This window comes from Tamandua tetradactyla, chromosome 4, assembly GCF_023851605.1.
Source record: "Tamandua tetradactyla isolate mTamTet1 chromosome 4, mTamTet1.pri, whole genome shotgun sequence".
Lineage (NCBI taxonomy): Eukaryota > Metazoa > Chordata > Mammalia > Pilosa > Myrmecophagidae > Tamandua > Tamandua tetradactyla.
In genome coordinates, this window is record NC_135330.1 from 106533827 (window position 1) to 106559777 (window position 25951).

Below are 25951 nucleotides of genomic sequence, written 5' to 3' on the forward strand. Positions count from 1 at the left end.
AATCTGATTTTCTTTGTTTTTAAGACTGTAATCTTTGTATTTTCTGTATTGCATATATTACATAAGTAATATGTATTACTTATATTACATATATTCATATAAGAGTACAAGTGAAAAAAAACTATTTTAAGACTGGCCAAAATTTTATGAAAAAAATCAACCCTTACTAGAATCCCCTGATACTTTGTCAAACATTAACACCACCCAAATCAATAGGACAAGCCCTTGATCTTGAGGCTTACAATTGTGAAGCTTAAGTAGGTAGCGGAGAAGTTTAGCCTACCTATAGGTATGCATAAGAGTTACTTCTGGAGGACCTCTTTTGTTCTGAAATATGGTCTCACTCTCTCTAAGCCCAACTCTGTAAGTGAAATCATTGCCCTTTCCCCTAAGTGGGACATGACATCCGGGGGTAAAAGTCTTCCTAGCAGCCTGGGAGAAGACTCACAGGGATGAGTTCCGCCCTGGCACCGTGGGATCAACAATTCCATTCTACCAAAAGGGGGAAATGAAGTGTAACTAATAAAGTATCAATGGCTGGGAGAGTTCAGACAGAATCAAGAAGCTACTCTGGAGGTCACTCTTATGCAAGCTTCAGTTAGACACCGCTACCTATCATAACCTGCCAAACCCCAACCAAAACCACTCCAGCCAATCCTAAAGAACTAGGGTAACTTTCCAGAATCCTACAACCTCCAGATGGGTCCCTGGGACAGATGAGTCCTGAACCCTAGACAGCCCAGCCTCTCCAGAACCCTTAAGATCAAGGGCTTGTCCTATTGATTTGGGTGGTGTTAATGTTTGGCATAGTATCAGGGGATTCTAGTAAAGGTTAATTTTTTCATAAAATTTAGCTAGTTTCATCTCTCTAGCCCCATATTACTGACAGCCCCTTCCAACACGAAAAATTTATAATGGCCATAGCCCAAACAAATACTCCCTAAAGAGTGGGATGGAAAGATGAAAGGTGATGATGGCAGTTACACAAAGAAGGTTAGGGTTTAACAAAGGAGTATGGTTACTGAATCACTGTATTGATATTTCTTTTAGTCTCCAGTATCTTAGAGCAGCTAGGAGTACAAATTGTAGAACTGTAACCCATTCAAACTCTGAAATATGTTCTACAGCTAACTGTGGTGCTGTGTTTTAAAATTTGTTTTTTAGTATATATATTATTTTTCACAAAAGAGAAAAAAAGTGATGATAAAAAATGTATATATATTCCTTCTAGTCTCTAATGTTCTGGAGCAGTTAGAAGGAAAAATCTGAGATAACGGTATGGTGGCCCATGACAAACTCTGGGATCTGTTCTATAACTGCTTGTTAAAGACTGCTTTGAAGACTATTGCTTTTTTCCTTTCTTTGCTTTGTAATGTATGTTATATAGTAAAAAAAGTTAAAAAAAAAAAAAAGATTCTACAAAGGTTTCATGTACGAAGGTGTGCTGGTTTGAAAAGATGTATTTACCCTAAAAAAGCCATGTTTTAATCCTAATTTTATTTTGTAAAGACAGCTGTTTCTTCTAATCCCTATTCAGTACTGCATGCTTGAAACTGTAATCAGAACATCTCCCTGGAGATGTGATTTAATCAAGAGTGGTTGTTAAACAGGGTTAGGCTGAAGCATGTCTGCCCATTTGGGTGGGTCTTAATTAGTTTACTGGAGTTCTATAAAGAAGGAAACATTTTGGAGAAAGCGAGAGATTCTGAGAGAGCAGAACAACATAGCCACGAGAAGCAGAGTCCATCAGCCAGCAAACTTTGGAATGAAGAAGGAAAATGCCTCCTAGTGAGCTTTGTGAAGGGAAGCCAAGAGAGAAAGCTAGCAGATGATGCCATGTTCACCATATGCCTTTCCAGTTGAGAGAGAAACCCTGAACTTCGTCAGCCTTCTTGAACCAAGGTATCTTTACCTGGATGCCTTATATTGGACATTTCCATAGGCTTATTTTTAACTGGGACATTTTCTGGGCCTTAGAACTATAAACTAGCAACTTATTAAATTCTCCTTTTTAAAACCCATTCTGTTTCTGGTATATTGCATTCTGGCAGCTAGCAAACTAGAACATAGGGTAACTTTCCAGAAACCTACATCCTCCAGATGGGTCCTTGCACCAGATAAGACCTGAAATGCACAGAGGCCAGCCTCTCCAGAACATCAACTAGTTCCATTCCCCTGTCCTATATTATCAACAGCCTCTTCCAACGTGAAAAAGTCAGAATGGACATAACCCAAGTACCTCTAAAGAATGGGACAAGAAAGATCGAAAGTGATGGTGTAGTTATACAGAGAATGTCCAGTTTAATAAACAAATATGACAGCTGAATCATTAAATTGATATTTCTTCTAGTTTCCATTCTAGTATCTTTGAGCCACTAGACGTAAAAACCTAAAATTGTAGAACTGTAACCCATACCAAACTCTGAAATCTGTTCTACAAATAATTGTTGTGCTGTGCTTTGAAATTTACTGCTTTTTTATATATATGTTATTTTTCACGCAAAAAAAAAAAGTCGATTGTGATGACAAAAAATATTTATTTCTTCTAGCCTCCTATACTCTGGAAAAATCTGAGATGGTGGTATAATAGCTCAGGACAAAACCTGGGATTTATTCTGTAACGACTCTGAAAACTACTGCTTTTTTCTTTCTATGCTTTGTATATACGTTATATTATACAATAAAAAAGTTTTAAAAAACTAACCCTTACTAGTTACAAATAAGCAACATACTAATAGTTAGCTTATAATACAACTATTATCTTTAAAATAACTATGCTATATGACCTCAAGTCAATGGTATAAGTGCCACAAAAAGAAATGGCTTACTAAAAGACACAGCATAAATTGATTCAGAGTAAATATATTAGAAAATCTTAATGCTAAAAGGAATGATATTGTGAAATTTCCATTAAACAGAGCTTGTACTGTGTATACAAATCCACTGTTCTTACATATTAGCATACAATGATGATGCATTAGCAATCTTAAAACAAGACATTTCAAAACTCAGCTCTCTATTTCTTACTGTTGCCCTTAAACATCAGCTATATAACCTGCATCCTTGCTAGTTATCAGATCCCTGATTTGAGCAACTTTTAGAACCCAAGGCTTAGTCACAAACCCAAGAAGATAACAGTATTTTGCAAAGAGTAGGTGTCTTAAAGCTCAAGCACTAAATTTCTTTGCCAAAAAAAAAAAAACAACCCACTAACTTCACATAATGAACAATCTTTTGGATATGGGGGCAGCTTGACTCTAAATTTAAATATTCCTCCTTCTCATTGTGAGTGATACTATACATAACAGTTAAGAAACTAGACCCAGGTGCCATATGGTCTGGGTTAAAATTTAGGTTGCTACTCAACCTTTTTCTGTGCTTTGATTTTCTCATCTGTAAAATGGGTTAACAATAATACCTACAGCTGACGACTGTTTGAAGGATTAAATAAATGCCTGAAACAATATGTGCTCTGTAAGTATTAACTGATACTACTATAATTGTTATGTGACGATATGCCACACTGAGTTCAGCATCTTTATGAAACTACAATATATACATTTTCTACCCACTAAAAAGAGGGACTATGACAAATGGGATAACTGACATGAAAACAATGTAACAAGTATTATTACAAAACATAAACTCTGGCCACACAGTTCAAAACCCTTGAAGCCCTTGAAGCATAACAGTATACAGAATAAATGAAAAAGATTTATTAAAAGGTCACAATCAATTCTTCATTGACAGTTGAAGAATGGCATTTAGTAACACAATTATTTAAAAATTTTCATGTTTTACGCAATTTAATGCTAATTAATAAAATGGAAAACATTTTTAATAAGAGAAAAAAATAAAAATGACTCATACATAGCTTTTAATGAGGGATGTTAAAATGCTCACTTATGCACTAAAATGAAGTGAAATATTCCACTTAGAGGCAAAACCACTAAAACTAGTGGTTATAGTCTACAATGTTACTAAACCCATTTATACTAATATAGTCTAGAAAAGAATATTTTATCTTTGAATTTTCAAATAAATGTTGATCCATTAAGAACTTTCCTTGACTATGGTTTCAAAGCCTTAGAAGGTTAATAGGATTGATTATATAGGTGGAGAGAGGACATGAAAATATATCCTATTATCTAAAAATTAAAACAAAAAACAGGTGGACATGGTTACACACACACACACACACACACACACACACACACACGGGAGATAAAGGAGAGGGAGGGGTGGAAGGTAGGAGAGAGAGCAGACACTGACAATGAGCTTCTTAAATTGTTTCAAAATGGTATAGCAATTCCGTATGCACTTAAATGTATTGTACATAGAAACCACACACTACTATCACATATACTACTAGTTTCACTCAGTGAAAGTGAACGTGTACAGTACTACAAAAGTACCACGTTAACAATCAATGTTACATGAAAAATAAAAATCACTTACTATTAAACCATTTAGCAACTGACCTACGTTTAACCTGGGTCATTCTGATTGCACCACCAGAATTGTCTTCAATTCATTAATTTTATTCTGGTTTAAAACACAGGAAGCACAGAATAAGAAAGAGGCCCTTTAATCCTGCACAGATTATTATAATGCCTGGAAACATCCTAGAGTATGTTAAGCAGATAATCAAAAAGTATTGACAAAGTCCCCTGAAGGAGGGGATAAAGACTATGGAACTATTAAACCTTACCACCAGGGAATCCCCTAGATACTGTGTCAAACTTTAGGGACACCCAAATCAATAGGCTCTGCTCTCGATCTCCTTTGAAGCTTCTGTAGGTAGTGGGGAAGCTTAGACAGACTACTTACAGGTATGCCTAAGAGTTACTTCTGGAGAACCTCTGTTGAGGCTCAGATGTGGCCTCAGGCTCTCTAAGCCCAACTCTGCAAGTGAAATCATTGCCCTCTCCTCTATGTGGGACATGACACCCAGGGGTGAAAGTCTCCCCAGCACCATGGGAGAGGACTCCCAGGGATGAATCCAGACCTGGTCCTGTGGGATCAACAATTACATCGTGACCAAAGGGGGGAAAAGAAGTGTAATTAATAAAGTATCAGTGGCAAAGAGAGTTTAAATAGAGATTGAGAGGCTACTCTGGAGGTTGCTCTTACACAAGCTTCAGGTAGACCTTGCTCCCTATCACAACCCCCAACCAGGACCATTCCAGCCAATCCTAAAGAATAACTAGGGCAATATATAAGATTCCACAAGGGTTCCATGCACTAATGTAACTGTCCAGAAACCTACAACCTCCAGAAGGGTTCCTGGTCCAGCTAAGTCCCGAAACCTAGCCCAGCCTCTCCAGAACATCAGACAGTTCCATCTCCCTACCCTATATTAGTGAAAGACCCTTCCAATAGCAAAAATTTAGAACTGCCATAGCCCAAACAACCCCAAAGAGAAGTATGGAAAGATCAAAGGTGATGGAATTATACATAGAAGACAGGATTTAACAAATGAGTATGAATGCTGAATCATTAAAATGTTATCTCTTTTAGTCTCCAGTATCTTGGAGCAGCTAGAAGTAAAAACCTAAAATCGTGAAATTGTAACCCATATCAAAGTCTGAAATATGTTCTACAACTAATTGTGGGGCTGTACTTTGAAATCTATAGCTTTTTTTGTATATATGTTATTTTTCACCAAAAAAAAGAAGGAAAAAATCAATTGTGATGATAAAAAAGTATTTAAGCCCTCTAGTTTCCTATATTCTGGAGCAGCTAGAAGGAAAAATATGATAGGATTGCATGGTAGCCCATGACAAACTCTGGGATCTGTCTTGTAACTACTTGTTGAAGAGGGCTTTAAAAACTATCACTTTCAAATGAAATCAGAAGGAAAGATAGACAATAAAGACTGAGATGGTATAATCTAGGAATGCCTAGAGTGTATAATGATAGTGATTAAATGTGCAAATTTAAAAACGTTTCTGCATGAGGAAGAACAAAGGAATGCATTATGCAGGGTGTTGAAAATAGATGGTAATTCACATTTTAAAACTTTAATGTATGTGAGAGACAAAAAAAATGTGTATTTGGTACAAAATTTATATTCTGACAACTGAATTTCCTAATATAACTTATGTGGACAGCTTAACTGAACACCACAGTACTTGGAATCTTGCTTAGGGCATGAGATTTTGTAGGTTTGTAAAGAGTGATGCCCAGATAAATTCCAGAGCAATTTGAACAGTGAATAGGAAAGTATTTGCAGAGTCCCCTAGGGGGAATGGTGAGAAGGGGGAAATTCAACTTCCCAGAACGGAGAATTCTTGATATTCTCACAGGTAGTGGGGACAGCCAAAGCAATAGACCAAGTTTCCAATCATGGGGTTTGTTCATATGAAACTTAATCCAGCAAAGGATAGGCTAAGCCTACTTAAAATTAGACCTAAGAGTCACCCCCAAGAGAACCTCTTCTGTTGTTCATCAGATGTGGCCTCTCTCTCGGTCAACACAGCAAGCAAACTCACTGCCCTTCCCCTTTCTACGTGGGACATGACTCCCAGGGATGTGGACCTTCCTGGCAACGTGGGACAGAAATCCTAGAATGAGCCGAGACTCAGCATTAAGGGATTGAGAAAGTCTTTTTGACTGAAAGGGGGAAGAGTGAAATGAGACAAAATAAACTGTCAGTGGCTGAGAGATTTCAGAGTCAAGAGGTTATCCTGGAGGTTATTCTTACACATTAAACAGATATCACCTGTTTAGTTAAGCTGTAATGGACAGGCTGGAGGGAACTGCCTGAAAATGTGGAGCTGTGCTCCGGTGGCCATGTTTCTTTCTTTTTTTTTCTTTTAACTTTTTTATTAATTAAAAAAAAATTAACAAAACATTAAGATATCATTCCATTCCATTCCATTAAGAATTACACATATAATCAGTAATTCTTAATATCATCACATAGTTGCATATTCATCATTTCTTAGAACATTTGCATCGATTTAGAAAAAGAAAGACAAAAATAAGAAAAAGAAATAAAATAAGAGAAAAAAAAAGATGATACATACCATACCCCTTACCCCTCGCTTTCAGTTACCACTAGTGTTTCAAACTAAATTTATTTTAACATTTGTTCTCCCTATTATTTATTTTTATTCCATATGTTCTACTCTTCTGTTGATAGAGTAGCTAAAAGGAGCATCAGACACAAGGTTTTCACATTAACAGAGTCTCATTGTGAAAGCTATATCAATCATCATCAAGAAACACGGCTACTGGAACACAGCTCTACATTTTCAGGCAGTTCCCTCCAGCCTCCCCACTACATCTTGAACAACAAGGTGACATCTACTTGATGCATAAGAGTAACCTCCAGGATAACCTCTCAAATCTGTTTGGAATCTCTCAGCCATTGACACTTAAGTCTCATTTCACTCTTTCCCCTCTGGTGAGAAGGTTCTCTCAATTCCTTGCTGTTAATTCTCAGCTCATTCTAGGGTTTTTCTCAGTCCCTTGATGCTGAGTCTCAGCTCATTCCGGGATCTCTGTCCCACGCTGCCAGGAAGGTCCACACCCCTGGGAGTCATGTCCCACGCAGAGAGGGGGAGGGTGGTGAGACTGCTCGTCATGTTGGCTGGAGAGAGAGGCCACATCTGAGAAACAAAAGAGGCTCTCTTGGGGGTGACTCTTAGGCCTAAATTTTAAGTAGACTTGACCTATCCTTTGTGGGGTTAAGTTTCATATGAACAAAGCCCAAGACTGCGGGCTCAGCCTATAGCTTTGGTTGTCCACACTGCCTGTGAGAATATCAAGAATTCAACTTGGGGAAGTTGAATTTCTCCCCACTCTCACCGTTCCCCGAAGGGGGCTTGCAAATACTTTTCCAGTCACTGATCAAATCACTCTGGGATTCATCGGGGCATCACTCTGGACAAACCAACAAAATCTCATGTCCTACCTGAGATTCCAAGTACTTATGACCTTCAATCAAACTATCTACATGAGTTATATTAGGAAATGCTAATATAAATTTTGTAACGAGTAAACATTTTTTGCTTTAATCTCACACATAAGGTGACATTTTAAAGTATTAATTATCATCTATTTTCAGCACCCTGCAATGACATTCCTTTGTTCTTCCTCATGCAAAAACATTTTTAAAATTTGTACATTGTACATTTCACCATTATTATACACTCTAGGCATTCCTAGATTATACCATCTTGATCTTTACCATCTCTCTTTCTTTCTGATTTCATTTATGTCCCCAGCCCTCCTCCCTCTATCATTCTCACATGCAGCTTCATTCAGTGTTTTAACATAATTACATTACAGTTAGGTAGTATTGTGCTGTCCATTTCTGAGTTTTTATATTCAGTCCTGTTGCACAATCTGTATTCCTTCAGCTTCAATTACCCAATATCTCACCCTATTTCTATCTCCTGATGGTCTCTGTTACCAAGGAAATATTCCAAGTTTATTCACTAATGTAAATTCATATCAGTGAGACCATACAGTATTTGTCCTTTTGTTTCTGGCTAATCACACTCAGCATAATGTCCTTAAGGTCCATTTATGTTGTTACATACTTCATAACTTTATTCTGTCTTACAGCTGCATAATATTCCATCTTATGTAAATGTCACAGTTTGTTTAGCCAACTGTCTGTTGATGGACATTTTGGCTGTTTCCATCTCTTGGTAATTGTTAATAATGCTGCTATAAACATTGGTGTGTAAATGTCCATTTGTGTCCTTGGCCTCGTGTCCTTTGAGTAGAGACAGCATATAGATGGGTCCTGTTTTTTAATCCATTCTGCCAGACTATGTCTTTTGATTGGAGAGTTTAATTCATTAACATTCAGTGTTATTACTGGATGGGTAGTACTTTCTTCTACTATTTTGCCTTCTGGATTTTTTGTCATATCTAATTTTCCTTCTTTTTACCTTTACTCATAGTCTTCCTTTCTACACTCTTCTCCACACCTCTCTCTTCTGTCTTCATATCTGTCTCTAGTGTTCCCTTTAGTATTTCTTGCAGAGCTGGTCTCTTGGTCACAAATTCTCTCAGTGATTTTTTGTCTGAAAATGTTTTAATTTCTCCCTCATTTTTGAAGGACAATTTTGCTGGATATAGAATTCTTGGTTGGCAGTTTTTCTCCTTTAGTAATTTAAATATATTATCCCACTGTCTTCTCACCTCCATGGTTTCTGCTGAGAGATCTGCGCATAGTCTTACTGGGCTTCCCTTATATGTGACGGATTGCTTTTCTCTTGCTGCTTTCAAGATCCTCTCTTTCTCTTTGACCTCTGACATTCTGATTATTAAATGTCTCGGAGTATGTCTATTTGGATCTATTCTCTTTGGGGTACGCTGCACTTCTTGGATCTGTAATTTTAAATCTTTCATAAGAGTTGGGAAATTTTCAGTGATAATTTCCTCCATTAGTTTTTCTCCTCCTTTTCCCTTCTCTTCTCCTTCTGGGACACCCACAACACGTATATTCATGTGCTTCATACTGTCTTTCAATTCCCTGAGTCCCTGCTCATACTTCTCCATTTTTTTTCCTATAGTTTCTGTTTCTTGTCGGATTTCAGATGTTCCATCCTCCAGTTTTGAAATCCTATGTTCTGTCTCTCGAAATCTACCATTGTAGGTTTCCATTAGTTTTTTTCATCTCTTCTACTGTCTTTCATTCCCATAAGTTCTGTGGTTTGTTTTTTCAGACTTTCAGTTTCTTCTTTTTGTTCTTTCCTTGCCTTCTTTATATCCTCCCTCAATTCACTGATTTGGTTTTTGATGAGATTTTCCATGTTTGCTCATACATTCTGAATTAATTGTTTCAGCTCCTGTATGTCATTTGAATTGTTGGTTTGTTCCTTTGACTGGGCCATATCTTCAATTTTCCTAGTGTGATTTGTTATGTTTTGCTGGCGTCTAGGCATTTAATTACCTTAATTAGTTTATTTTGGAGATTGCTTTCACTTCTTTTATCTAGGGTTTTCTTGCTGGATGAATTTGTTGTCTATCTGTTCTTTGACATTCCGTTCAGCTTTATCTGGACCTTTAGCTTAAGTTTTGCTTAACAGAGGAGAATTTTTCAGTTCTTGTTTTCTTGTTTCTTGCCCTGCTTGTGTGGTGCCTCCCCCCACACACATACTCTTAGGAGGGTCTACTTAGATATTATAGACCCCAGCCAGATTTTCCCAGACCAGACTGGCCTCCTATAAGGAGGAAAGAGTCACCTGCGTTGGTTTTCCCTGAGGGTTGAGAACCAACAGGTTTAAAGACTTTCCTGTGAAGTCTCTGGACTCTGTTTTTCTTATCCTGCCCTGTGTGTGGCGCTTGTCTGACTGCAGGTCCCACCAGCATAAGATGATGCGGTACCTTTAACTTTGGCAGACTCTCCCTGCTGGGGGCATGGTGGAGACAGAGGAGAGTTTGTAAGCTGGTTTTAATGGCTTCAAATTACCAAGCTCTGGGGTGTGAATTCCTTGATGGAGGGATTCCACCTGAGTTGGGCTTCACCCTTCTTCTAGGGAAGTCACAGGCTCAGACAAACTTTCAAACAAGCTGCCTATGCCTGGGGCAGTTGGAGCCAGAGAGGCCCTGCAGCTGTATCCAAACAGCAGTCAAGCCGTAGAAACACAGTCAAAAAAAAGAAAAAAAAAATTCCTTTTCAGAGCAGGACCCTCCTTCCTCAGGTTTGCCAATCAAGAGCTTAAGTTGGTATGTTGCCCTGTGTATCTCCAGGTCCTATGTGCCCCCTCCTTTCCTTCAGGTCCCAAACCCTTTCAAGTATTTTTTGCCGTCCGATCCAAAAATACCTGTTTTTTTTTGTTTGTTTTTCCTTTTTTCTTTTTCCGCCACCCCTGCCCCCTCTGTGCTGGGGCAAAATCCAGCAACCTCACCTTTTACTCGAGGTGCAACTGAACTGGGGGCCTAGTTTCAGTAGTCAGAATTTGTTAACTGGAGCTTGGTTGTGCTGAGCCCCTGCTGCTGGTAAAGTCCCTCTCCTTTCCAGGGTGCCAGTCACTGTGACTTGGGGAACTCACCGTTCTGGGGGGCCTCACAGCTGGTCCAGTTAGTCCAGACTGGGGTATGCTGTGTATGCAGTCACTGACATGGCCCCAGCAGTTGTTCTGTACTCCTGGCTATCTACTAGCTGCTCTGGAGGAAGAACTAAATCCACACCTCATTAAGCCACCATCTTGGCCCCCTCCTCTACACAATTTACTTTGTCCCCTTTGTTACTTCTTTATTTTTATCCATATTTTTTACTCATCTGTTCATATCCTACATAAAAGGAGCATCAGACACAAGGTCTTCACAATCACACAAATATTATAAAAGATGATGTATTTCCATAAATGGAAATTTAAACAGTAAAAAAATTGTACTATTCTCAAAAAATTTGCAATATTATATATATATCTTGTACTAGTTTGTGGTCATTAACATGAAGTCATCAGAGTACTAAGAAAAGCCTAGCAAAGATTTTCTGAATGTCTGAGTCCTAGATGAACTCAAAATTTACTACCAATTGCAAAAACAATTGAAATTCCAAACTATAATATGTCCTATAACACACACACACACATATATACACACTTTGACTGTGTCCAATGTATAGCAAAATTGTCAGGCTCTTGATTAACCAATCACATTTTTTCATTTCAAACCAGAGCTTTCTGAGAATAAGTTACAGTGAAATATTTTATATTTTTAAACTTTAAAGGATCTGGACAAAGAAAAAGACTGACAGTACTTTTATTCCTTATAAAAATCCTCCTTGAATAAAATACTAAAGAAAAAAAATGCACAAATTAGATCACAGAAAATAATTTACATTTCCCTAAGTCTTTATGTAATACAACTCAATGAGGGAAAAGCATTCTACCTCACAAAACAGAAATAATGCCTGTTTAAGACACTCATCTCACTTTTCTCTGCATCCGCAGTACCCTGCACTGTGAAAGACATGCAGTATGTGCCAATTAAAAACAATGAAGAAGAAAATCCAACACAAACTGACCTATACACCTAGGCTCAGACTGAAACTGCTCAGCTTCAACAACTCTCCAGATCTCCAACTGATGAGCTGTGAAGGGGCAGTAGAGGCTTTTTACTACCTTTATTATACTTCTTCCTGTACCTCTCATCACCAGACCACTTGGCCAGAAGCTCTCTTCTTGCAGGCTTTAGATCCATTTATTGGGAATATAGATCTCACACTACCATCTTGATGACTTGATCCCAGATGGACAATGAATTTTGAGACACAGAAAGGAGTAATAACAGGTAAGACCATTTGACAGAAAAATAAATTGCCTTTTGAGAGTGAGTTCTAACTACTAAAGCAGGATACTGTGGAAGGAACATCTGTTCTTAGGTAGGATGTGGGACTACTTGTTCTTTCTAAAGTCTCTTCAATTGCAGGATTCGTTCTACATTGACAACCTATATAAATTCATTTTATTGAGAAAAAAAGTTTATAAAACTACATCAATTTTTAAACTGCTATTTCAGGCATTTATAACTTTCTAACACAATTAAAAATATAACCATGACTTATGAAATTTTAATTCAATTGCCCCAAAACCCACTATCCAGTGTCATATTGAGTGACAGAAGGGAAGTAAAACATAAAGTCCAAAATGTTCCTTAGAGAATGAGACAAAAGCTAGTGCCAGATGGGCCAACCTAAACCACAGGGACATGATAAAAGTGAAAGTCTAAATAGCTGAGAATTGAAGCTGAGCTTGATATTATGGTTAGTTTCACCAATGACTAGTGATCAATCTTAACTGGCAAAACAACATGGACAGTGTACTAGGTTCAGGTTGAATAAAGGAGAAAATGCCTTACAAAGGAGAAAATGCCTTACAAGTAGGGCAGAGGGGCAGCCGCTGAATGCAGAGCTAGAGAGCTAGAGAGCAAATTATGAGCAGCATGGGTAGGAAAAAATCCATATATGGCAACTGCAAATAACGGATGCAGAGAAACTATAACCGGGGATCAGAATTAGAGTGGCAACTTAAAAACAAAAGGATTACCTTTAACCCAGATTTTCCAACACAATTCCTCAAACCCTATCTTCATTTTTTTCCCCTAGCAAAGACAACTTTGTGAGTAACCCTTTCAACTATATTTTTACCAGCTTTTTCCTTCACCCTCCTCATCTAGTTTCCCAGCCAGCCTTCAATCCTGGTATAAACAACCTTTCACCATATCCCTGGTGAGGGACTGAGAAAATTCTCACAGATGGCATGCTTAAAGTCAATGCTTTCTAATATAGTGAAGAAGGGAGATCAGAAAATTAGTTACAAACATGAGGAATGAGAAAATAAGTAAATAATGTGAAGGTTAATGGGAACCAGATATTCTCACTGTTGGCAAAGGGAAGTAAAATTGGGAAGTCGGAAGGCTGGAATAAACGTGTGGTGGACAGAAATTGGAGTTATTGGTGTGAATTCCGAATACACATAGGTAGATCAAGAAATAGGGTGTGTGTGCGTACATGTATTTACATGTTAACTAGCCGTCAAGTCAGAGAAGCCCAACAGTAGATCTGCATATATCTGAGAGGGTTAGTATCTACTTACATGTACATACTTCCCAGCTCTGGTTGCTGAGAGGGCCTAGTAGCAATGACATTCCAGAAGTAATGACCATACCTAAAGTAATCAGAACTTTATTTCTAAATGCCATTCTTCACTAACAACAACAACAACAACAAAACACAGGGCTCCTTAGACAAATGGCTGATTCTAGGGCTGGGTAATATATCACGAGCCTGGAATATCTGAGTGTCAGAAGGTAAGGAAATGCTCAGGAAATTGTGGGGACAGGTCAAGGAACCAACTAGAAGAAACATCCATAAGCTGGCCAAATCGAACTATCAAACTAAATGAAAATAATATCATTTAAATAACTAACAGTAATAAATGACTGGAATACATACTCATATTGATATAGACAAATACATAAAAATTCTTATATGCGTGGAGAAAGGGAAAGTTCTACCTCACAGAAGGCCAACTAATAACTGTACAAGAAATGATGTAATCAGAAATCACAGTCAGCAATCACTATAATAAAAACTGTTTCAGGCACCAATAGATGAGGAGAGTACATTCACATACTCACAAATGATCTTCCCACCAAATGTTATTAATTGGCTTTACACTTGGGGAACCTGGCATATACCATCCTTACCAAGTGATTCAAGTTAACATCAGCAGTGACAGTGGTACAAACAAATATTGTGTGCCACCAAATATGATATAGTGAGAACACAGCATCACTTCTGTGGTATTTCTACCAAAAATGTGTGATCTAAACATAATCGTGAAGCAGCAGCATCAGAGAAGACAAACAGGGATGACATACAAAATAACTGACCCAAATTCGTCAAAAATATCAAAGCCATGGGAAGACTAGGAAAGACAAGGATATTCTTCCAGATTGAAGGAGAGGAGAAATCTGAGATGACTAAATGCAACACGTGGTTTCTGGACTGTATCAAGGGCTTTCTGCCTGGGAGATGCGGGATAAGGGGGGTGCGCCAGTTTGAAAGGATGTATCTACCCTAGCCGTTTCTTCTCATCCCTATTCAGTACTGTATCCCTATTGAGTACTGCATCTTTGAAACTTTAATTAGATCATCTCCCTGGAGATGTGACTCAATCAAAAGTGGTTGTCATGTCAGGGTGGATTAGATGAGACATTTTTAGGTAAGTCTTGATTACTTTACTGGAATCCTATAAAAGATTCTGAGAGAAGCAGAGTCCACCAGCAGCGCAGCAGCGCGACCTTTGGAGATGAGGAAGGAAAATGCCTCCTGGGAAGCTGTGTGAAACAGGAAGTCAAGAGAGAAAGCTGCAGATGAGAGAGAAACCCTTTCCAGATGAGAGAGAAACCCTGACCACGTTCGCCATGTGCCTTCTCACTTGACAGAGAAACCCTGAACGTCACTGGCCTTCTTGAACCAAGGTTTCTTTCCCTGGATGCCTTAGATTGGACATTTCTTTAGACTTGTTTTAATTGGGACATTTTATCGGACTTAGAACTGTAAACTAGCAACTTATTAAATTCCCCTTTTTAAAAGCCATTCTGTTTCTGGTATATCGCATTCCAGCAGCTAGCAAACTAGAACAGGGAGTTATTTGTTTTCCTGTAACAGACATTATTGAGCCAACTAATGAAATCTGAATGGGATCTGTGGATTCTGATTTTATTATGTCAATGTTAATTTTCTGATTGTGATGAGCAGACTATGATGGCTGAAGATGGGTTCTCTTGTTTTCAGAAAACACAAATTTTAGGGATAATGATCATCAGGTCTACAACTTATTTCCAAGTGGAGTGTGTATGTACATGTGTGTACACACAGCTATACAGACATACCATGAATGTGGGGAGGGGTTTCCTCTCCAACAGTCATTTGGCAATATCTGGAGATTGTTGGTTGTTGAAACTAAAGGTAGGAGGGTAGGAGGGAAAGGGCTGTGCTACTGGCATGCAGTGGGCAGAAACCAGAAATGCTGCTCAACAACCTGCAATGTACACAGCCACCTTCCCACAATAAAGAATTATTTAGTTCAAACTGTCTATGGTAGTGAGGTTGAGAAACCCTGACAAGGAGGGAGGGAAACTCTTCTGCCACAGTAAGGCATGGACTACCGGTGCCTTCTATACTACTTGGAAACAGGGTCATTAGTAACATTTAAATCAAATCAGATCAGAGAACTAACCCCAGAAAACCCAGATAGGCATTTCAGAGAATTTATTCTAAAGATTCTGTTCCTCTGATAAACAGTGATTTCTTAAGACTGTACGCCAAAAGCACAATTTGATACCAAACTGAACAGATAACAATGTTGATACCATTTATTCGTTTCCTCTATTTCTTTATGCTCATCAAAACAGGTACAACATTGCCTATCTGCTTTCCAATAATCTCCTTTCTATGGATGCAAAATCTATCAAACAACTCTTAGTCTTTTAGTATTCTAAAGGAAAGCGCAGAGTCCATTTCACATAAGAGTTAGGAATCAAAAACTTAGGAGTTTCACTTTTTCATGATCATGGTATCTCCCCTGCTAGGGAAAAGAAAATTATGAGAGCCACCGGAGCAAAAAGACAGCTTCCCTACAGAGGAAAAATGGTAATGGATGAAGACCAACCTGTCTTTGGACATAAGAGGTCACAGAAAATAGTGATGGAATTTTTTTAAATGCTCAAAGAGCAAATGCTGTAAATTCAGAATGTAATATCCTGGGAAAATAAGCTTTAAAAATGAGAGAGAAATAAAGGCATTTTTCAGCTAAAAAAAAAAAAAAGAAGACTTTCACTTTTGAAGCTTACCAATCCACTGAACAGTAGTATCTAAGTGAAGAATTTCTGACACAACCCCACTTATAATAAAGATTCTGGCAAATAAAATATTTGAAACAATGAGCGAAATGAGGTAAAAAGGGAAACTAAAAGATTTACCAATTTAGTCTCTTTAGGTTAATAAATGTTAAGAATACTATTTTAAGTCAGGGCTTTACCTAGCACATCTTTCAAATGAGTTTGATTTCATATTTCTTTCGACTTTATAAACTGGAAAAAGTTCCCTAAATTTTCCTCTCATAATACTAATGGCATCATCCTGTTACATCTATCAGCAGTAAATAGGTCTGAGGCCTACCAGTCTGCTACGACCTAATTTACTGTAGGCCAGAGAGATTCCTTCATAATCAGGTCAAGTACTGTGTTTTGCTGCCTTCTAAGCTATGTTAATAGCTGGAAAAAAGAAAATGACTCCAATGTTAACTTTAAAACTGAATTTAAAAACAATGCAAATACATACAAATGAACTCAAATGAGTACTGAATTAATAATAAACCAATTACCACTTCAAGAAACCTTTGACACAACTATGACTACTCATTCTTAGTGAGATATAACCTAAGGAGAAAAAGAACTGCAAAGAAATCTTAACCTTCAGTCACTGTTTTTATTGTTCATAGTAATATTGATTTTATAACTTAAAAATTACTTAATATAAACAGTAAGATAAAGTAAACAAGCAAATATACCATTAGGAAAATCAAGATTTTCAGTGAAAAAATACAAACAAAAGATAAAAGTACAAAATCTCTTAAACGGGTAAGAGGTTCTGGATAGTCAAAATCATCTTGTAAAAGAAGAATAAATATAGGGGACTCAAACTTCCTGATTTATTAACTCATTACAAAGCTACAGTAATCACAGCAGCAGGGTACTAGCACAAGAACAAATATGCAGACCATGGAATCAAATTGAGTGTTCAGAAATAAACACAACTATGGTCAACTGATCTTGACAAGGGTGCCAAATCCACTCAACTGGGAAAGAATAGTCTCTTCAACAAATGGTGCTAGAAAATTGCATATCCATATGCAATGAAGAAAAGTGGACTCCTGCCTCATATACAAAAATTATTTCAAAATGGATTGAAGGCCTAAATATAAGAATCCAAATTATATCTTTCTTAGAAGACACAGGGAAGCATCTTTAGGACCTTGCATCAGGCAATGATTTCTTAGACTGTATGCCAAAAGCACAAGCAACAAAAGAAAAATTAGATAAATGGGTCTCCCATCAAAATTTGAAACTTTTGTACATCAAAGGACTTTATCATTAAAGTAGGTAGAACAACATCCTAAAGAACGGGAGAAAATATTTGGAAACCACATGTTTGACAAGGTTTTAATATCCAGAATATATAAAGAAATGCAACCAAAAAGAAAGAAAGAAAGAAAAAGAAATCCTACAACTCAAGAACAAAAAGACTTTCAAATGGGTAAAAAACCTGAATATACATTTCCCAAAGAAGATATACGAATAGCCAAAGGAGGACATGCGAAGATGTTCAACATCATTAGCCACCACAGAAATACAATTGAAAACTACAATGTTTGGAAATCACATACCCCATAAAGGTTTAATATGGAGAATACATAAAGAAATCCTTCAACTTAATGACACCAACAATCCAATTACAAAATAGCCAAAAGGCTAAAACAGACATCTCTCTAAAGAAGATCTCCAAATGGCCAGAAAGCACACAGAAAGATGCTGAAAATCATTAGCTACCAGGAAAATGCAAATTTAAACCACAATGAATACCATTACTCATTCACTAGAATGGCTACAATTAAAAAAATAAAAAAGGAAAACTAAGTATGTTGGAGTCAATGTGGTTAAAGAGAACACCAGTTCATCATGGGTGGGAAGGTAAAATGGTGCAGTCACTGTGCAAAACAGTTTGAGTGATCCTCAGAAAGTTAACTACAGAATTACCACATGACCTGGGATTCCCACTTCTGGGTATATACCCAAAAGAACTGAAAGCAGGAACTCAAACACATATTTGTACACCAATGTCCACAGCGGCATTATTCACAAGCACCAAAAAATGGGAAGAATCTGTGTTCATCAACAGCTGAATAGATAAACAAATGTGGTATTATCTATACAATGGGATACTACTCAGTCATAAAACAGCTCAACAGGTTCCTTGATCAGATAAACCCTGAAACTCAGAGGGACCGGCCTCTCCAGGATTATCAATTAATTACATCCCCTTATTCTTTAGTGTGAACACTCCTTCTCAACATGAAAAAGTCAGAACAGGCACTGTCTGAAGATCCCTATAGATTGAGAGAAGGATTACAGGAAGAGTATGTAAGAAAATGAGATTTAACAAACAAGTATCGCTGCTGAATCACTATATTAATATTCCTTCTAGCTTCCAGTATTTTGGAGAAGCTAAAAGGAAAAATCTGAGATGGTGGAATGGTAGCCCATGACAAATTCTGGGATCTATTCTTTAATTACTTGGTGAAGTGTGCTTGGAAATTATTACTCTCTTCTTTCTTTGCTTTGTATATATGTTATATTACACAGTTAAAAAACATTAAAAAAAAAGGAATGAAATTCTGAAGCATGCTACTATATGGATGAAACCTGAAGACAGCTTGTCGAGTGAAACAAACCAGGCATTAAGAAAAAATACAGCATGATCTCATTGTTTTGAAAAAAATTAGAGTAAGCAAATTCATAGGAAACTAGAATACAGATTACCAGGGCTGGAGTGCAGTTAGGGAATGGTGATGACAGCAGCACAATAGTGTAATTAACACTACTGGATTATATAAATATAAAAATATTTTTTTGCATTATATATTTGAATGTGGTTAAAAGGGGAAATTCTAGGTTGTACATATTAGTAGAATAGAAATTTAAAAAGACACAGAACTGTACAATACAATTAACTCTAAGTTAAACCATGGATCGTAGGATTGTAGTTAAAAGTACAGTTATAAAAATGTATTTACCAATTGTAACAAATATACCACATCCACTATATAGTGTTAATAGGGTGGTATATGGGAATTACTATACTTTATGCATGATGATTCTATAAACCCACAACTTCTCTAATTAAAAAAAAAAACAAATACAAAAACACATTGTGTTGGGTGGGCCACGGTGTCTCACCAGGCAAGAATGCTTGCCTGCCATGCCAGAGGACCCGGGTTCAATTCCCGGTGCCTGCCCATGTTAAAAAAACAAAACAAACAAACAAAAAAACACATTGTGCTGAGTGAAAGAAACCTTACAAAAAAGAAAGAACCATCAGAATACACACCACAAATAGTGAACCTTAATGTAAACTATGGACTATAGTTCATAGTAAAATTATAATAATATTCTTTCATCATCTTTAACAAAGGTACCACAATAATTCAAAGTGTGATTAATGGTGGAGTATATGGGCTCTATATTTTCTGCACACCTACAACTTCTCTAATAATATATATATATATTTAAGAATACATTTTGTAATAATCTAAAATGAAACTAACAATTTGAAATCATGGTTTACATTTCTACATATTCCCTAGCTCTGTCCAATGAAAAGGCCTAGAAGTAGTGATACCCTAGAGCAGCAATGAACATACCCAGCACTAAAATCTTGGTTTCTAAGCACTAATTTGCACAAAAAGAAACAAGGTTCCCCTGGAGAAATGGATGCATCCACATCCAAAATGGAAAGTACAAGATGAGCCTGGGGCATCACACTGTTTAAAAAGCAAGGGGAGACTCTCACCAGTGAAGCCAGGAGAAGTGCTGCAGAAGCCCATCTCCCTCAACTACCACAACAAGAAAGAGATGAAAGCACCACCAAATTTCATCAATTTTAATGTTATTCAGAGATGTCTTGGCTATTTGGAGCTGTCATATTTAAATATTTGACATCTTAAATCTTTGGTACTGTGGAGGATAGTAATGAAAATGTTCAAAAATTCATTGTGGTGATGAATGGACAACTATATGATGATACTATGAACCACTGATTGTACACTTTGGATGATTTGTAAATATATCTCAATAAAATTGCATTAAAAAAAAGCAAGCGGAAGTAGTCAGGGTTATACCAAAAAAAAAAAAAAAACAGTGCAAAATGGTTCACAATGGCTCTATCTAAGATAACTTAGACAAATAATTTTTTAAGAAAACCAAAACATTGTAAAACATTTAATAAACAAAAGTTCCGAGACTATAGTAACATGCAAAAGAGGGAGGTGGGAGGAAGAAAACTCCTCTTTATAGAATTTCATGTATTAAATGTGGAAAAAATAACATAATTAGAAAATTCACCACTCTACAGCTCTCAGTTTAATAACTGATACAGGCAAAGATCAACAATGGATGCTGAAATGATAATGTAAAACAATAATGGGGAGCATGATATGCACAAGTTGCACCTAAGAACTTATTTACTAATTCAACTACAGAGGGGAAAATACATCCTTATTTTGAAAAGACCTGACGATCATAATCTTTACTAGGTGGTCAACCAACATTAATATTGAAACAGCCAGATGGTACATAGCTCTGATGTGTAGAATATGAAGTATGCAATAACACCTTTGAAGTATTCCTGCCACCAAAACAGTTAACCTGAACCTTATCAAGCTTCTAGACTTAATTTCCAGTGCCCTATGACATAATACTGTTTTAATACGCTGGAGTAACAAGTTAATTGACACTGAAGAAACAACCGGATAAATTCTAAATGTGAAACATTCCACAATACAAATATCGTGCACTCCTTAAAAAACCAAATAAATTGGACATAAACTACATCAAGGGATCACTACTAACGTGCTTAATAGAATCACATAACCAGGTAGAATATTGTCATTTTTCATAAGAGAAACACACAATTAAAAACTTACTTTCAAATCAAACAGCATAAATCAACATACACACATGGAAAGAGAGAACAAAGACTGACAGTGTGTGTAATTTTGGCAATTATAGCAAAGTGTTAACCAATAAATTAATCTAGGTAGAGGGATATGGGTATTCACTGCATTCATTTCAACCTTTTCATACATTGGGAGGGAAGAAAGGAAAGGAGAGTTAAAAGAGCAGTTCTCAAAGTAAGCTTAAGGGAATCCTCAGGAGATTCTTTCAGGGTTTCTACAAAATCAAAAGCACTTTCATCATCATAATAACAATAGGAGGTTATTTGCCTTTGTCACTGTGTTGATGTTAGTAGGGATCGTGCAAAAGCAATGGTGGACAAAACTGTTGACATCTTAGCACAAATCAAGGTAGGGATCCCAAACAGAACTAGAATTATTCTTCACTTCCAGACACTAGTTAAAAATTTGTATCTAGCACCCTGAATCAGTACTTAAAGACTTTCCTGATGAGTATGATAATGTCATTAATGTGATTTTCTTAATACTGTATAATGAAACGAGTCGCCATCTGAAAGATCTGCACAACTCATGAGCCAATATTTTCCAAACATACACGGGTAAATCATCCATTCAAAATATAAGACAGACCAACAGATTTTAACAGAACAGTACGAAAGATCCATTGGCATGGTTTTAAAAATCCAAGTTGCAGTAAATCTTTAAGAAATTCCCATTTAAGTTTTGGTATAGTATCAAAGAAAAATACCACAATTTCCTGAAAAGGATATTTAGTATACAATTATGCATCTGTGTGAGGCTGGATTTTCCTCACCGATTTCAACCAAAACATAATAAAAGCATATTGAATGCAGAAGCAGATATGAGATTCCAGCTATGCATTATTTAGCCTAGCATTAAACACTTACAAAAAATGTAAAACAACGTTACTCTTCTCACTCAAATCTGTTTTAGAATATAATTTTTCTTAAAAATATTAACATGAATTGGGTTCACTATTTGTAGTGAATTATTAATATCTTTAAAATGCGCTTTAATTTCTAATCTGCTTTGTATTGATATATCCCACATAAACAAAAGTTACATGGGAATGTCAATAAATGTTTAAGAGTGTAAAGCATTCCTGAAATGGAACACTTTGAGAAGTGCTGCTCTGGAAATCAATATATGACAGAACTTTTATATATAAATCAGAAGCCTACACCACACTAACCTGTCCCAGAGCAGTTATTCTGTCAATATCCAGCAAGTTTTCTCTTGGGGTGGGGTGGGGGGGTGCAACTCAGTGCAAAAGCAAAAATATAGCCACAAAATCAATGGGTACACTTATTCTCTAGTAGCATAGAAGTAGTTCAACCTATAAGAACAAAAGAGGTTGCCTACCTCCAATTCCAATTTTCAGAAACAAATCTAACACTGTTTCAAACTATTTTAAGTAAAGAATTAATGTTTTCCCAAAACGTAAACTAAAGCAAATGAGTCTGAATTATCTATGCTGGGCCACATTATAATGACAGAAACATGTTATCTTCTCAGACATTTAATTGCAATGTTTGGTAGTAATTTTCAAATTAAAAAAAATTAGCAAAGGCTGTACTCCCCAATAATAAGGATAAAAAAATGACTAATGGTGCTTTACTTACTCGTTTGGGACCACTGAAAATCTTTCTGGTATTTTCCTTTGATTTATCTCCTTGTTTATTCGTGGGCTTCTTCACACTTTCAGGCACACCGGGCAAGTCCTCTGTGAAATCCAAGTTTTCTGAAATCCAAGTGAAAGGTTTAGGAGGCGAAAGGGTGAGAAAGGACGGCAGACCCGGAAACTTAAAGCAGGCAGGTTTAGTTCTGCGCTCCCGAACTTAGCTCACCAAATCCAAGATGGAGGGAGGTGAGTCAGTGCCTGGGTGATGGCGTAGGTGGTTTTTAAGCAAGGGGATCAGGTGATGTCCATAAGGGGCGGTTCTCCGGAGGTCAGGTGGTCGGAAGGGGCGGTTCTCCGGAAGTCAGGTGTCCGGAAGGGGTGGGGTCCCAGAAGCCATGTTGGGAGGGGCGATACAGCCTCCACAGCTCCAGTTGACGTGCTCTTCCGAGTCCCCCAACCTAACACCAAGTAATCAAAACTAGCTAACTTTCTCATATTTCAAATTATCTGCCGGATAGCCTATGAAGGTTTTATTTTTTTTGGAACTATTGTGGAAAGAAAAGATTAAGGAAATAAAATAAAAATATTCCCAATGACATTAAGTTTCATTCTCCCATTCTCACCTCTTGCTTGTTCCCTCTAAAAGAAAATCATAAACCTGGCTGTTATTATGTGTTCTAGCTTTATTTTGTGTAAATGGCAAAATCTAGTCTTTTCCAAAATAATTTCTGTTAACTGCTGGATATGTGTGGACACTGGCACAGGTTGGTTAAATTTGAACAGACACGCACATTGATAGAAAACACCAGACGATAAGCACTTTCAACATTTTTCTAGAATTCACATTCACCAAATTATATTAGCCTTCAAAGAACGCCTGCTTACATCTGAAAAGGCCAATAACAGGATACATTTTAAAAAAACAAAAAAGAGGACGGCTTTTCTTGACAAAAAGTTATAAAATTACCAAGTATAATGTAGTTCAGTAAATTTGTGGGTCTTTACTCAAGGATTAGATTACACCCCAAATGGTTGTAAAGGTTTATTTTCTTTCTAATCTTAAGAAAAAAGGAAGATATTTCTCTATCCTAACCCTTACTGAAATGCTTGCAAATTCACATGGTACATGAAGACTCAAATTCCAACTTTGGGTATATCAACTAAATGACCTCTAATTTTCCAATGTTACTTGGTATCAGCATCAAGTTTTTGAAAGGGGGCCTAAGGATTTCACATTTTAAAGCCTAAAAAGGTGTACTACCAGACTTCCTGGAAGATGGCGGCTTAGTAAGACGCGCAGATCTTAGTTTCTTCTCCAGGACAGCTACTAGGGGAGTAGAAACGATACAGAAAGCGCCCAAAGCCACAACAGAGATAAAAAAGACAGCGTACCCCATCCTGGAACGGCTGGCTGGCTGAGAGAAGCAGCTCGGGTGAGATCGCCGAGGCGCGCGGGCCTCACTGGGCGGGGCGGCAAGCAGCCGGAGTTACTCCCTTCCCCCTTCCCAGGCCGGCTGGGAGAATTGGAGAGGCGGTCCCCTGAAACCAAGGTGGCAGGCGCCCACACCACGCGCAGCCCCCCGGACCAACTGAGAGAATTGGATCGGAAATCCCCAGGCCGTGGAGAACGGTGACGGGTGGGGGAAGCCCCTTCCAAACCCGTGACTCCCGGGGAACGTGCACTCTCTCGGGCGGGCCGCTGCCGCTGGCGCCCTCCCGCCACGCTTGTCGCCCAGGGCCGATTAGGAAATTCGGACGGGCTCTTTCCCTGGCTGCGGCGACCAGCAACCCTCCCTGCGTTCGGACCCCGGGCCGGCTCAAGCCGCTTCGGCTAGGGAACCCCCCGGACGGCAAGAGTTTTCCAAAGTTTAAGGTCCCACAGCACCTTTTACTGGTGGGACCCGCAGACAAACGTGTGCCACGAGCGCCACCTACTGGGCAGGATAAGAAAAACAGAACCCAGAGATTTCACAGAAAAATCTTCCAAACTTTTGGATCCAATACCCAGGGAAATCTGTCTAAATGCGCAGACGCCAACAGAAGATAACGGATCATGCTCAAATAATTGAAAATATGGCCCAGTCAAAGGAACAAACCAATGGTTCAAATGAGATACAGGAGCTGAGACAACTAATGCTAAATATACGAAGAGAAATGGAAAACCTATTCAAAAATGAAATCGATAAATTGAGGGAGGACATGAAGAAGACATGGGCTGAACATAAAGAAGAAATAGAAAAACTGAAAAAACAAATCACAGAACTTATGGAAGTGAAGGACAAAGTAGAAAAGATAGAAAAAACAATGGATACCTACAATGATAGATTCAAAGAGACAGAAGATAGAATTAGTGATTTGGAGGATGGAACATCTGAATTCCAAAAACAAACAGAAACTATCGGGAAAAGAATGGAAAAATTTGAACAGGGTATCAGGGAACTCAAGGACAATATGAAGCGCACAAATATACGTGCTGTGGGTGTCCCAGAAGGAGAAGAGAAGGGAAAAGGAGGAGAAAAACTAATGGAAGAAATTTTCACTGAAAATTTCCCAACTCTTATGAAAGACCTAAAATTACAGATCCAAGAAGTGCAGCGCACCCCAAAGAGATTAGACCCAAATAGGCGTTCTCCAAGACACTTACTAGTTAGAATGTCAGAGGTCAAAGAGAAAGAGAGGATCTTGAAAGCAGCAAGAGAAAAACAATCCATCACATACAAGGGAAACCCAATAAGACTATGTGTAGATTTCTCAGCAGAAACCACGGAGGCTAGAAGACAGTGGGATGATATAATTAAATTACTAAAAGAGAAAAACTGCCAACCAAGACTCCTATATCCAGCAAAATTGTCCTTCAAAAATGAGGGAGAAATTAAAACATTCTCAGACAAAATGTCACTGAGAGAATTTGTGACCAAGAGACCAGCTCTGCAAGAAATACTAAAGGGAGCACTAGAGTCAGAACCGAAAAGAAAGAAGAGAGAGGTATGGAGAAGAGTGTAGAAAGAACGAAAGTCAGATATGATATATATAATACAAAAGGCAAAATGGCAGAGGAAAATATTATCCAAACAGT

At 37.6% G+C, this 25951-nt stretch overlaps 1 protein-coding gene across 1 annotated transcript in view; it reads right to left on the reverse strand.

The window, feature by feature from the left end:
* Positions 1-25951, reverse strand: part of LOC143680459 (wings apart-like protein homolog) — a 35996-nt gene that overhangs the window by 922 nt on the left and 9123 nt on the right. The window contains 1 exon segment of the mRNA XM_077156880.1: positions 22877-22995. Within this exon segment, the coding sequence (XP_077012995.1) occupies positions 22877-22995 (119 nt within the window).